This window comes from Lissotriton helveticus, chromosome 7, assembly GCF_964261635.1.
Source record: "Lissotriton helveticus chromosome 7, aLisHel1.1, whole genome shotgun sequence".
Taxonomy (NCBI): Eukaryota; Metazoa; Chordata; class Amphibia; order Caudata; family Salamandridae; genus Lissotriton; species Lissotriton helveticus.
In genome coordinates, this window is record NC_136068.1 from 55375010 (window position 1) to 55389816 (window position 14807).

The window sequence follows — 14807 nt, forward strand, 5'->3', positions numbered from 1 at the left end:
AGAAAGAGAGAGAGAGAGAACAAGAGAAAAGAGAAGCAGAGAGAGAGAGAGAGAGAGAGCGAGAGAGAGAGAAAAGAGAAGCAGAAAGAGAGAGAGAGAGAGAGAGAGAGCGAGAGAGAGGGAGAGTGAGAGAGAGGGAGAGTGAGAGAGAGAAAAGAGAAGCAGAGAGAGAGAGGGAGAGTGAGAGAGGGGGAGAGAGAGAGAGAGGGAGAGAGAGAGAGAGAGAGAAAAGAGAGCGAGAGAGAGAGAAAAGAGAGAGAGAGAGAGAGAGAAAAGAGAAGCAGAGAGAGAGAGAGTGAGAGAGAGAAAGAGAGAGAGAGAGAGAGAAAAGAGAAGCAGAGAGAGAGAGAGAGTGAGAGAGAGAAAGAGAGAGAGAGAGAGAGAGAAAAGAGAAGCAGAGAGAGAGAGAGCGAGAGAGAAAAGAGAAGCAGAGAGAGAGAAAAGAGAAGCAGAGAGAGAGAGAAAGAGAAGCAGAGAGAGAGAGTGAGAGAGAGAGAGAGAGCGAAGAGAAGCAGAGAGATAGAGAGTGAGAGAGAGAGAGAGAAAAGGCCAGAACTGAGAGAGGGATTGAAGGAGAGAAGAGAGGCAAGGGTGAGACTATGAACGGGAGAGACAGACACGGATAGACAAGAGAGAGATGAGTGTGTGAAAGAGAAGCAGAGAAAGAGAGGCAACGTAGAAAGACGGGGGCGTGTAAGAGAAATGCAAACAAAAGAGAGGGTCAGCGAGAGAGGAGAGAGAGATGGTGTGTAAAGGGGCGACACAGAGACAGAGAGAGACGGATTAATATGAGCATAAGAGGAAGAGGTGAAGAAAGCACTCTGCCAGCACCTCTGCCAGCAGAGGTGTGATGGATGGGCGGGGCCTGTGGAGGGTGCAGCGGATTGGCTTGACCGGCTGAGGGTGTCACCTGTGTGTGACTCCAGGACTGTGGACTTCCCGCCGTCTCGAGCTCACTCCCTGCTGCTGCCGGACACGATGAGGCCGGACGCCCTGCTCAGCTGCCTCCTCTTCCTCACGGCCCAGGGGACGGCGGGGGAGCCACAGGAACCGTAAGGAGCCGAGCCTCTCTCTGTCACTCCCATATCACCTCTGTCACTCTCTGCCACTCTCTGTCACTCCCATATAACCTCTGTCGCTGCACCTGTCTCTGATTCTACCCCCTCCTTGTTCTCCTATATTTCAGTATTTGTGTTTTACTCTCACTCACTGGCACCTTATTATGTGTTACTCTTAGCCTATAACCTTCCAGCCCTGCCCCTGTATCTATGCATATCCTTTTATACGGTGCTTTAAATGGGCCGGTACTGCCCGGTACGGAGTACCAGCACTTTTTTTTGTGAGAGGGAGAGTACCGGCACTTCTCAAGAGAAGTGCAATACTTTTAATTGGAGAGTACCGGCACTTCTCAGAAACAAGCAGGTACTCTGCACTTCTATTTTTCCATTTCAAGCACTGCTTTTATCTGTCTCTGTGTGACTTGATATATTTAACCCAGGTATCTTTGCCCCCCCCCCCCCCCTTGCGTCCGTGTGTATCAGTCTCTGTGCGCTCCCCCAGCCCTCTCCCCTGTGTCCACAGTCAGTCTTTCCTCTATGCCTCTCTGGTTGTCTGTATCTGTTGGCATTACTGTCTGTTAACCCCCATCTCAATGTCTGTGCTTTATTTATTTATTACATTTTCATGTAGCGGGGACTTGGCCCAAAGGCATCAGAGCGCTTTACAAGAGAGCAGGAAGTAAGTTCTGGTTGACAAACATCATAAACAATCTATTAGCATAAGGGAGACAAGGAACAAACAGTTCATACCAGCAGTGACGTCACAGGATACGAATTTAAAAACTATCATAGCCAATCAGAAGCGAGTAGAGAGGACACACATTTCATAACAGGAAAGACAGGTCAAGTGAACTTGGGAGATGTGAGCAATGATACATTAATTCAGATGCCTTCCAAATTGGAGGATTCTGAGTTCCCTTTTAAATGTAAACAGACACAAGTTTGTGCTTAGGGAGGGGAGTTCCAAAGTTTGGTTCCACTCCCATAGGATGCCCGTCTCACGAGGCGCTCTTTCCTGAAAGTGGGCGGTTCGAGCCGGAGGGTCTCAGCACTTCTTGATCCTCGTTGAGGTCCAGAGGCCTTAAATAGGAATGTATGACGGTACGACGCGGTATAAAACACCGCAGACCATCACAACGCAGGTTTTACAACGCAAGTCGTTACCACGACTTCCGCTGTAGGGTGCTGGACTTAGGAATAGTAAGATTTACTATTCCAACACCAGCCTATGTACAGTAGGGAAGGTGTTGGAATAGTAAATCTACTATACCTTAGCCTAGAGCGCCCTCCAGTGCAAGTCGCGGTAACGACTTGCGTTGTGAAACCCGCGTTGTAATGGCAGTGCGGTGTCATTACCGCATTGTAAAGGATGTTCCCCTTAAATAGTGCTACCAGGTAGTGGAGGGAGTAGAGTTGTGGAGGACTTTATTTGTGAATCATGGTGTCTTAAATTGAGCTCTTGCATCGATGGGGAGCCGTTGCAAGGTGCGAAGAATAGCAGAGACGTGGTTGAGTTTCCTATGGCCTGCCAAAAAGCGGGCAGCTAAATGCAGCGCTACTCTTAGAGGAACTGGATGAGCCGTAGAGAGACCAGAGACGAGTAGGTTACTATGATCTCCTTTGGAAAGAAGTAGTCTTCAGACCACACGTGAGACCAAAGCAGTCTTAGTTGATGGTGTGCACTTTTAGCCCTTGCTCAGATTTGCTTCTGGAGGTCTAGACAGTGGTCAAGGATACATTTGAATGATTTGGCATTCTCCAAATGGCTGGATTGCAGTTCTGGACAGAGAAGCTTTCCAGCCACTCCTAGATGGGGAGCTTGGATTCATTAGAAGAAATTAGTATACATTTAGTTTGAGTTCGATTGAGTTTTAGGTGGTGGTTAGTCACCCATCTTTTAAACTTGTCAGGGTTAGAGGAGAGTAGAGTAGAGGAGAGGAGTGGAGACAGATATCTTTAGGAGAAGATATCTTACAACGCATGCTTTTACCCCGCATGCCGTTACAACACAAGTTTTTACAACAACTTGATGTTGGGGGTTCGCTGGAGTTTGGATTAGTATAATTTCCTATTCCAACTCCACTCTGTGCAACAGTTGGGAAGGTGTTGGAGTTAAATTCAAAACCTTATACCCACTACAGCAAGCCATTTTGTTGTAATGGCATGCGTGGTAAAAGCATGCGCGGTAAAAGCATGCGATTGTAACGGTTGTTTCCCGTATCATCCGAATATTGATAGTAAAGAATTCCAGACTTTACCAAAATCTCACTGAGGTTCAAGATATAAACTAAACAGGGTTGGGGCAAGGATAGAGCCCTGTGGGACCTTTTGTCTTAGGTTGGTTTCCTTTAGACAGAGCTCCCTGTTTCCACTGTATGTGAACGATTATACGGATAGAGTTCAAACCACTTTAAGCCGGTCCCATTGATGTCCTTCATTCCTTCAGGATGCTAATCAGAGCGCTGTGGTTGACTGTATCAAAGGCAGCTGAAAGGTCCAGGAGCACAAGAAGGCATGAGTTACCAGAGGCTTAGGGAGTCATCCACAATTTTCTGAAGGGCAGTTTCTGTATTACACCCCTGCGTGTAGCAGACTTTAAAGCATCAATGAGGCTATTGGATTGGATGTGGAGCAATAGCTAAAATGCTACGCAATATACTTACCTAAGGAAGGAAGGAAGGAAAGGGCATATTTACAAGAACTGACGCATCATCATCAATGCATGAGTTTTCTTGCTCCTGTCGCAAATGCCCTAAAAAATCCTTGGATGCACTGTATTTACAATACACTGTATGTACAATGCAGTGCATCCATTGTCCTAAGGAAGGAAGGCGCATATTTACAAGAACTGACGCATCATCATCAATGCATGAGTTTTCTTGCTCCTGTCGCAAATGCCCTAAAAAATCCATGGATGCACTGTATTTACAATACAGTGCCTCCATGGTGCCGTAGCCGACTGGATGAAGAACAGCAGACTGAAGCTGAATTCAGACAAGACGGAGGTCCTCATTCTCGGACCCACCCCATCAGCCTGGGACGACTCTTGGTGGTCCACATCGCTAGGCACAGCCCCGGAACCCATAGACCATGCACGCATCCTCGACTCCACCCTCTCCATGACCAGGCAAGTCAACGCCGTCTCCACGTCCTGCTTCAAAACCCTCCGCATGCTCCGCAGGATCTTCAAATGGATCCCCACCGACACTAGAAAAACCGTCACCCAGGCACTCATCAGCAGCAGATTCGACTACGGGAACACCCTCTACTCAGGAACAACAACCAAGCTCCTGAGACGACTCCAACGAATCCAGAACGCCTCGGCACGACTGATCCTCGACATCCCCTGACGCAGCCACATCACACCCCACCTGAGAGGCCTGCACTGGCTTCCCATCAACAAGAGGATCACCTTCAAACTCCTCATCCACGCACACAAAGCCATACACAACACCGGACCAGCATACCTCAACAACCGTCTCAACTTCCACACCCCCACCCGAAACCTCCGCTCAGCCAACCTCGCCCTCGCCACAGTTCCTCGTATCCAGAAAACCACCGCCGGTGGCAGATCCTTCTCCTACCGTGCCGCCAAGACCTGGAACGCCCTCCCCACCAGCCTACGACAGACTCAGGACCTGCTGGCCTTCAGAAGACTCCTCCCCCCCACCCTAGCGCCTTGAGACCCTCACGGGTATGTAGCGCGCTTTATAAATGTAGTGATTGATTGAGGATTCACGGAGGGGTCAAAAATTCTGGCGCATCTTTTTGCGCTAAAGTGATGCATTGCAGGCGTTGGTCATAAACCTGATGCAACTTCAGCAATGTGTCAGAACACAGAGACGAGTCTCATGTTAAAAGATTTGCATCAATCCTTATGCCTGGTTTGAGAAGGCATAGGGATTTTGACGCAGTCAAGTCATAGAGTGATGCAGTGAAAAGTTGTAAATTTCACTGCATCAGTTCTATGTTGCTTTTAATGTGGGAACGCCTACCCTGCATACATTATACCTGGCACAGATATAATGTGACACAGGCCTCTACAAACTGATGCATTAGGCCCAATGCATCAGTTTGGTACAGTGTGGAGCACAGATTGTGCCAGCTACATACAAAAAGTACACAGGTGCAATTTAAAGCTGACCGTAATGGAGCTTGGGTCGGATACACTAAACAGTTTTGTCTGGGTCAAAGAGTTTATCTTCTGACTTTAGTCATTTAAGTCCCAATCCACCACAGAAGAACACTTTTAAAGAACCCCAGGACCTTAGGGGAGACAACTGATACTAACAGGGTGTCAGGCAAAGGCCACAGCAGGGTTCAGTTCAGGCCCAGTTGCCACTGGTCAACTGGACACTTTTAGGAAAAACCCTCTTGTAGCTTGTTTTATCACTGTAGCTTTTCAAGGAGGTCAGTCTTATGACCATTGGGGTCCAGGCTTCAAGAGGGAGAGCAGGTCCAGTCCTTCTAATATCTCAGATGGCAGGTTCAGTTCTCTTCCGATCTTTCAACGGTCAAGGAGTATTCTGATGTGACATGCCTGGTGATGCCACGTTCAAGCTAGTGGGTAAGAATGACAACGGAGGAAGTCATAATCAATGGGGTAAAGGTTCGAGAGGCTAACCCTACTCACTCAGGGCATTTTCAAGATGGCCAAAGTCTTGGGCCCACTAAACTTGGGCTTTGAGGTCTGGGCGTGGGTAGTTTAGTTAGATAATCCTGGTCCCGTCACATATCTAACACTAAAATCCAGTTTTAGACAGTCTCAGTACCCCAAACTAACTCAGAGACAGATGTCTCCTAAAATCAAAGCTAAGCTTTCAGCAACTAGACAGTCGATACACACAAAGCATTTTGTTATTCTGCTTACCTTCTTTGACAGATCTAATTGGTTTACATATAACATTTGGGGCGCACTTCAAACAAGCTGTGATGCGGAAATGTAAAAGAGAGTCCCACTGTAACTTGGGCCTGACTGGCTGGCAGGACACAAAAATAGCCCTGCTCAAGTGTTAACGAACACTTGCCTGTGACGGGGAGGCCTCTTTGAAGTGCGCCCCTAGAGTTGTATGAAAAGCCCCAGAAGATCTTTCAAGCAGGATGTGACATTTCAGCAGGATTTGCCACTTTAATATCAAATATGCGTATTCTATCAGGTTCAGATGGGCTACCTATTCCCATTCAGGCCAGCCTATTGTTTGCTACTGGGAGGAATTCATAACTCGTCACAGGGAAGGTATCAGCTGCAAGGTGACAATTGGAAGGCACAGAAAGGACTTAGGGTCAGATGTACGACCAAGAAAATTGTGCATCGCAAATTGTGGCTCTTTTGCGAGTCGCAATTTGCGAGGCGCAATTTCTAATGTACAACAGTGTATTTCACACTGTTTGCGATTCCCAATGGGGTCGCAAATTACAAGGCTCATTAATAATAATGAGCCTCTTGCAATTTGCGGCCCCATTGGGAATGACAGCCCTCCCAGGGATGGTGGCCTGCTGGGCTCAACAAAGCACCATGTCTGATTGTCACTGTAATGGATGGCAGCCCACTGGTAGCATTTAACTTACAGGCCCTGGGTACTTTGTTGCTAGCATATATTAGGGACTTTTAGGTAGGTTAAACATGTCAGACAGAGATATAACAATCTCATTATGTTGAAAGGAGGAGCACAAGGACTTTACCATTGAGGGCCTCATTCCGATGCAGTTAAGAAGGCCTCCTAACAGCATTTGCTCTGTCCAAATCGGATCGGAACGTGTCTTTATAACCAACCCGGAGAGGTTTCCAACCAACCGAGTATGATGCGAGATAGGCGTTAGGAATATCCCAATCCGAACCCGACGCCATTTGGAATGACCGAGCGGTACGGGGTAGAATTGTATGTCTCTACGGGCTGCATTTGCTAGCGACCAAAATATGATGCTGGATTTGGGCAGCCTTTCCGACACGTGCCGTCCTACTCGAACTGGCAGTCAGAATCAGACTTTGGGGGCCTGTAGCGGGCCCCCCTGCACCCGGAGCCTTCCCAATCGGGCATCTGGGGGTACCAATGGGTACCCCCTTACCAGCCATGTACAGTGTTGCAGGCACCAGGGGGTGCCCGCCACAGGGTGCCCGATTTTCCCCAGCCACCCCTTTCTTTAATGGGAGCCTATGCATTCAGTCGGACTATAGGCTCCCATTAAAGTCAATGGGAGTCCGACCGAATCGTATCTGGAAGCATCCGGATGCATCATTCCTGGTCAGACGGACTCTCCTGATCTGAGTCGGTTGGAAACCATTCCCAAACCCATTCGGTTGGGAAGCTTTCCTAACCCCGTCAGAATCGGGCCCTGAATAGCAGTGCTAAAGTCCACATAGTTCTATAGCGAGCAAAAAATCAGGTTCAGCATACAAGTAAAACATTTGGGTTGATCTTGCAGAAAGGGTAAATTGACAACAAGGAGTAATTCTACTTTTATCTAGTTGATATTTATGTAATTGCTTGGTACAGTGTTTTGAAATAGATTGAAGTCGCTTTTCAGTTGCTGAATGTTGTGAGTGAAGATTTCGAGGTAGAGCTGTGTATAAAACTTTGGCCCTGAAATATACAAGCAGATCACTGCAGCGAGAGCTCAACCTGCTGAGTTATATTACTGTGTTTGAAATGTTTATGGATTCCCCAAGTGACCACCCCTTTTGTCTCCATTGCACTGGCACTGAATAATGATACTGAAGGCGGAGTGGTAAACAAAGTTGTTGTCAGTAAGGTAGCATTGTTTGCCTTTAGGCAACCAGTGTATTAACTAAGTGATGTCAACCGGAAACTTATGAAAGAGATATTGACACTTTTAATTAAAAATAAACGATGACAAAAGATTACATGGGTGAATAGCCACCCATAAATTCAGGAGGATTCTATTTTGTGGTTGGAATACTATTGGCACCAGAATGGTGTGCCTCTGTAAGTTGGCTGGAAAACTCATTGGGTTAATGCTCCCATTCCCAAGAGCTTTTTGTTACAGTTGACAGTGCCTGAATCTTGCTCAAGCAGTCAGCATTCTGAGGCCTAATATTCAAAGTTGCTTATTGGAATCTTAGATTTAACAGTGACTTTTTGCAAATTGTTCAGTGTTGGTTCACCATGGCCAGAGGCATGTACATTTAATGAGGATTCTCAATTAAGTAAATGTAACCAGCATTGGCAATGCTAATAGATCTGACTTGTAAATGAAAGTGCCTCTTCAATCACTGATGGGTTTATGCGCTTACAAAGTCATCATACATGCACTCTGCCACTATTCCATCCAGCCACATATTGTCTTATTCGTGCATTCACCTACATACACAACCACAATAAATCACAAACAAACTCAACAACATATGCAACATAAACTAGAAAAATAAAAGTAGAAAAAACAAACCATGCTGCCGCCTAAACACTGCAAATATATGCTTGCAATATCAAATAGAATTAAACATATTAGAGGCTGACTGCTTTGCAATGGTATTGGATAGAGTGTTTGCTTTAAAATTCCACTAAGGTCACCATATTTAGAAACACCATACCGGCCATCTTGGAATGGTAAAACAGTGATACATTATAGGCAATACCATTTCATGATGGTTTCCTGATTTAGAGGCATTGGCCAGGCCTTATGCAGGGCTCTGCAGGTGCATTGAGAAGCAAGTGAAGTTGAAGTTGAAGTTAAGAGTTTTGTAAAGCGCTCGATCACCGTGCGGTTTCTTGGCGCTAGCCTTTAAGCACTTTCTGGGGAGCTGTTTATGTGAAGTATGTATGTATATTTTTTAATGACAGAATCCCGGGAGACAACTAAGCTTGTCAGGACTTCCAAATAGACTCTAGCACAAATTTACACATTCCAAATCTTGTACCTCTAGACAATATCAAATAGGGTAAATCCACACCAAAACTCTTGCATACTAAGGTAATTTCTGAGAATACATGTAACACAATACATGTGTGCAGCTTTTACATGGTGAAAGAACAATCCATCCTTTCAGGCCTACTGGCTTTAATTTCTGTGTTCATAATAAATAAACAAGGTTTTATTTAAGTAGGTCACCAACACGACACCAACACAGTTCTTGCCTACTATGATAGTCTGTGAGATTCCATATACCAAAACAAAACTCTTCAGGCTTTAGCACAGTATAATAACATTTCACCCTCAAATGTCAATTGGCTGTAACACACTTTTTTTCTAAAAAGTAATTCAGTTCTACTGAAATGGAATGAAATTTTAATTTGTAACGTGCACTAATACCCAAGGGTGTCTAGGCACGAGTGCTCTGATTTCATATAGAAAGAAGGGAAGACTGAAAGTTACTGTAATCTCCCTGTTTCTCGGGATCGAGACAGTAATAAGAAACCCAACAAGGTATACGTATGTTTGCTATGTTCTTGTTTAATGAACACAAGTACACATAGGAAAAAGAAATCAATAGAAAATGCGATGCACAGTCTCGCTAAGGAAATGTAAATTATACGATACCCATCAGTCGTTTGCCCTGTTCTCAGGAGGTCCAGGAACCAACCGTCCTCTGCACGAATACCGGTCCCGATATTCATCCAACAGAGGACACTGTGCTAAATAACGGCCAACAATGCCGTTCGAGGACGACTGATGGGGTAAGGACGAATTTCAGCGTCCAGGCGCTGTTTTCTGACACTCGACTCAGGAACACCCAGCCGGGCGCTCTACCGAGGGGTCAGATGCGATAAACAAGCCCCAAAACAGAGACGCGGAAAACACCTCCTTTGGTGGGCGTCTCTGTTCCAGTCCGTCCAGGGAGCGTAGAAACAAACGCTCCACCCGGACTCCAAAGTGCTATAGTTGAACGAGCAGCCGCTCGCTTCCTACGACGTGTCCCTGACACCAGCAATGCGGACTGCTTCGTAAGAATCCGCAGGACAGCAAGACACTAACAAACGGCCGGCCGGCAAGAATCCAAAATATCCGACACTGATCCCGGCGACTAATGCGACTTATGTACGCATTTCCGTGTGCGCGCTGATCGCGCTGGGCATGCTGGATCTTGTGGTCTCTTGTTCGCTCCTAACGCGGCGATCGGCGTTTGAACCGACAGTTGCAACCCTCGGTGTCCCACCGCGTCCCGGGGATTCTGACAGTTACAGAAAGTGGCAACACCCGGTTAAAGGACCTTATTTTATTGTTTTTAAAAAAAAACAGGTTTTAAAATGTTTACGAAAAGAGAGATCAGTTTCTTTCTTAAGTACCGGCGGCAGTGATTTCCACAGCCTGGCTGTGCCTGCCATGAAAATTCTACCCAGCACAATACTGTTTTAGCCCTTGGAATTACAAGATTAAAAGATAAAGAAGATTGTAGCTGCCTTTCAGGAACATACCTCTGAAATTTGTGTTTATAATAATCAGGGCCATGCCCATGTAGTGCTTTAAAAGCAACTCAGAGGGACTTACATTCAATTTGCCTACTAATCAGCAGCCAATGCAGTATTGGCCGCGCATGAGATACGATTGATATTTAGGATGACAAGTAAAGACGTGTTGGGGCATATTGGAGGATCCGCAATTTATTTAAAAATCTTGATTGAATATTAAAAAATTGTGTGCTACACTAGTCAATCTTTGATAAAATAAGTGCTGACATTATCTGAAGATCTAAAGGCATAAAAAATAGAACTTTCCTGGAGTTTAATCATAATAAAGCAGGAGGTGATGGCATTTATTTGGCCTTAAAAGGACAATTTATTGTTGAAGTAAACTCCTACATTTTTTACCTTAGAGACTGGGTTAGGAAGATCTTCCAATCCTCGCAGCCACCAACTAGGTGTCCAAGATGAAGTGTCACGTCCATACAAATGGACCTCCGTCTTTCCTGAGTTCAGCCTGGAACAATTTCTGTACATCCATTTTCCAACTTCAATCATGGAATCTAAGGGCGGTGTCCTCAGGATTGCCCACCAATGAACCACGATCTGCGTGTCATCAGCATATGACACCACTTTAAAGCCAAATGACTTTATTAAAGTGTCAAGGGCGGGTGACATAAAGGTTGAAAAGCGCTGGACTTAAAGATGAGCCCAGCGGCATTCCTACAGGGAAAGGAGAAAGAGGTGGACCTAAACCCATCAAGCTCCACCAATTGCTCCCTATCTTCTAGGAATGATTTAAGTAATTTGAGTGCCATGCCCCTACTGTCTTTGTCATAACTTTTCAGAATAAACTGATAAAATCCATGCAATCTGACATACACTTCCAAATGAACCAATAAGGCATATAGCTTTTACCAGTTGTGTGACACCATAATCAATGCAGGCCTACAGAAGCATCACTAAAGTGGTAACCTTAATGCATACAGTTATAAAGTTACAAATATGTGCAAAATAACAGTTGGCAAAACAATATACAACACCTCTAAAAATGGAGTTACAAGGATTATCACTGTGAAAATCTTCTACGTCCAGGGTTTGTCAGAAGGGGTGACCAAAACCAACCCCATTCCTACTATCATAATCTGTTTAATGTAACGAAACACCTGTTCACAGCATGGAGCACAGTGTTTTACCAATCCACTTTTGAAGGCCTATTGGGTTTGATCATAGTTTTCACACTAATTATGCCAGGCCTACCGTCTTTGTCATAACATTTCATAATAAACAGCTCAAACCTATGGCACAGGATATAACTTTCCCCAGTGAACCAATGAGGCCTATAACCTTTATCATTGGCTGGTCACCATAATCAACAATGATGTATTGTTCTGAGCATAGGTTTTCCCACAAAGGCAACCATCACACGTACGGTCTTGAAATTACAAATGTATATAAAATTACAGCTGGCTAAGCAAAATATTACCTGTGAAAGAGAGTTCAACAAGGATTATCACAGTGGAACTATTCTATCCCACTTGATTGTTAGAGGGATTAACCAAAACCAAAACCCTTGTCTATGAGAGTAATGTTTGAGATTCCATTTTATACAATATTTCTCTGCTGCCTTTGATACAGAGTAACAACAATCTAGCTTTAAATGGCTATTGACTTTAACATATGATTTTAATATATTTCATTCAGTCATGTTCCCTTTATTATAACTTTTCTTAATGAGCTGATCAGACCATAGTCTTGATCTTTGGCTTGTTACCATAGATGGCACAACCCTGTTCAATTGAGCAGAAGCTTTCCTAAAAGCAAAAAGTCAAATACCAGCACTCTTTTTCAGTGGAAGCACACAACCTCTTCCCAATCAGAAGCTGTGCTCCAGAAATGCAACTTGTGGGTGGAGATCAAGCCCCTCTGTCAGTCCTACTTTTGAAAACTCTATTTATATTGATCGCATAAGACATTAGAGCTGTGCTGTTCAACCAGACCTAAAAACTGCCAGAGGTCCCTGGGTTCAAGGCCCTAATGAAATGGATTGTTCTAGTAGTTTAGGGAATTTGAAAACAGTTCAACATGCCATGAGATTCTGCAGCTTTTTAAAGCATAAAGGACTTGCTAGATGATAACTGCTTCAGTCCATTTGCTGGGCTCTTGTAATGTACGTAAACTGTGCAATTTATTTTAACCCGTTCCGTGCTGCCGTCGGCCATTGGCCGACGGCAGCACTACCTCCCCAGTGCTGCCGTCGGCCAATGGCCGACGCGGCCCCGCCCGTTTTGTGGAAGTGCCGCACTTCCGCAAAATCGCGGCCGCTGTTAAGGCGTTAAGTGGAAAAATGACAAGTACAACATGTTTGTTTCTACTGTGTTGCAATAATGGAATTATAGTTCATGTATCGTAAATGTATTTTACACTAAAAACAAGGGGCATCATTTACGACCCGAGGCCCTAACGTAGATTTTGCACCGCCGGAGAATCCATTTTTTAAAGCTTTGGTGGCACAATGTGCCGAAGCATATTTACAAGCCCACTTTGCATAGTTTTTCATGGCATTGTAAATACGTTACTCTTTCATGCAGAACGCTGCGTGAAAGGGGCCTTCCATGGGTGTTGCAGTGGGTGTTCCCATGCAACACCCATGGAATCTGAAGCATTACCAGATTTAAGAGAAATCCTAAACCTGAGAATAACTCAGATTCTAATGCCTCCCAAGGGGTAGCGTTAGGGAAGCGCAACGAGGAGAAATATCCTTATTTCTCTTTGTTTTTCCTCTGTCTATACGTACTGCCACCTGCAGCATGCATAGAAAGAAGACAATGCCATCACTGGTTGTTTTTGTGCAGGAAGGTGTCCCTTCCTGCACAAAACCAATCATCCCTGCAGCGCAGGCACCATTGCAAAATGACATAAGGGTGCTGCACTGGCGCATGGCAGCCAACTGTGCCCCAGGACATGGGAAAACACAGGAATGCGTCATATTGTTGTTAATACGACACATCCCTGTGGTTTGAAAAGGATGTACCACAGCGCATCTAAATGGCTTGCGGTGCCGCGCTGTGTCATTTTCTTGTAAATAAGGCACACTGAATATCGACCCCAGAAAATCAACATGACACAATATTGAAGATACAATATATCTATAAAGGAAAAAGGCATGTAGGTCTAGATTGTCTACACTAAACTCCACATTATGTACCTGCACATTGTATATAGCTTCAAGGTAGGGAGATGTTGAGTTAAGAAAAGTAAATGTATTCTTTACTGCATGTACTTACCTTGGATGTATGATATAACAACGCATGCTTTTACATCGCATGCTTTTACAACGCGGTTTTTACAACGCAAACCATTACAACGCATAGTGCTTTTAGGCGCTGGGTAGTGAATTGTTTAATTTACTATTCCAACTCCAGTCCCCGTGGATAGTAGGGAAGGTGTTGGATAGTACATTAAACCTATTCCCTACCCTAGAGCGCCCCCAGCGCAATGCGTTGTAATGGTTTGTGTTGTAAAAGTTGCGTTGTAAAGGCACTGCGTGGTAAAAGTTGCGTTGTAAAGGTTATTTACCACCTACCTTTCTATATTTTGTCCTTCGATATTCTGTCTTTGATATTCTTGTACCATGATATTCTGGGGTTCACTAATAAGAAGTACAATCCAAAAACAATACATATGTTTGTCTCAAGTTGAATGACACTTGTTTGTGTTTTTACAGCACTTTCATACCCTAGGGGCTTAAGCGCTAAATGAAAATACCTTTTTATGAAGGGTTTAAAAGTTTTTACTGACTTGTGTGCTAAGAAGGTGTGCCTGTTGAGTGGACTTCCTGAACATGTACATGCAGATAGGATCTTCTCGGAAACCAGCTTAAAACTTTGTTTACAGTTTGGGCTGGATATATGAAAAGGGCGGGAAGTGGACAGGAGGGGAGGCAGATAAATGCAAGACATATGTGAGCAACAACAACCAACATGTAAAGCTATATCGGCCGCAAAAGATCATATCTGGATTATGTACATGAGCTTTTGCTCACACTGTGTACTTTGGCAATACCTGAATGATTGCACTTGTCCAAAAAGTACTTTGTATTGTGTTATACTGTATTGTAGGGGAATGGAAAGATAAGAAAATGATACTTAATACAAGTACACATCTAACAATGGTGTCTGTCTCTCTCAAAAGGTTACTTTTGTACTGAATGGCACAGTCATAAATAAATGCCAGCGCATTGCTGGGAAAGTCCATGCTAGGCTAATTCACAAGAATTTTCGTTTCAAGTCAAAAATGGGATATTTATGTTAAACATATTTTTTTCTCATGTGTCACTCTGCCAAAAGTGATAAAGCAATTTACATTTTTAAAGATGAAATTTAGACTAGTT

The 14807-nt window shown here is 44.5% G+C and overlaps 1 protein-coding gene across 1 annotated transcript in view; it reads left to right on the top strand.

The window, feature by feature from the left end:
- The first annotated feature begins 941 nt into the window (after positions 1-941).
- Positions 942-14807, top strand: part of LOC144768023 (alpha-2-macroglobulin-like protein 1) — a 304226-nt gene continuing 290360 nt past the window's right edge. Inside the window, exon 1 of the mRNA XM_078651421.1 lies at positions 942-1052. Within this exon, the coding sequence (XP_078507547.1) occupies positions 979-1052 (74 nt within the window). The 5' untranslated portion in view covers positions 942-978. The remainder of the gene's footprint in view (positions 1053-14807) is intronic.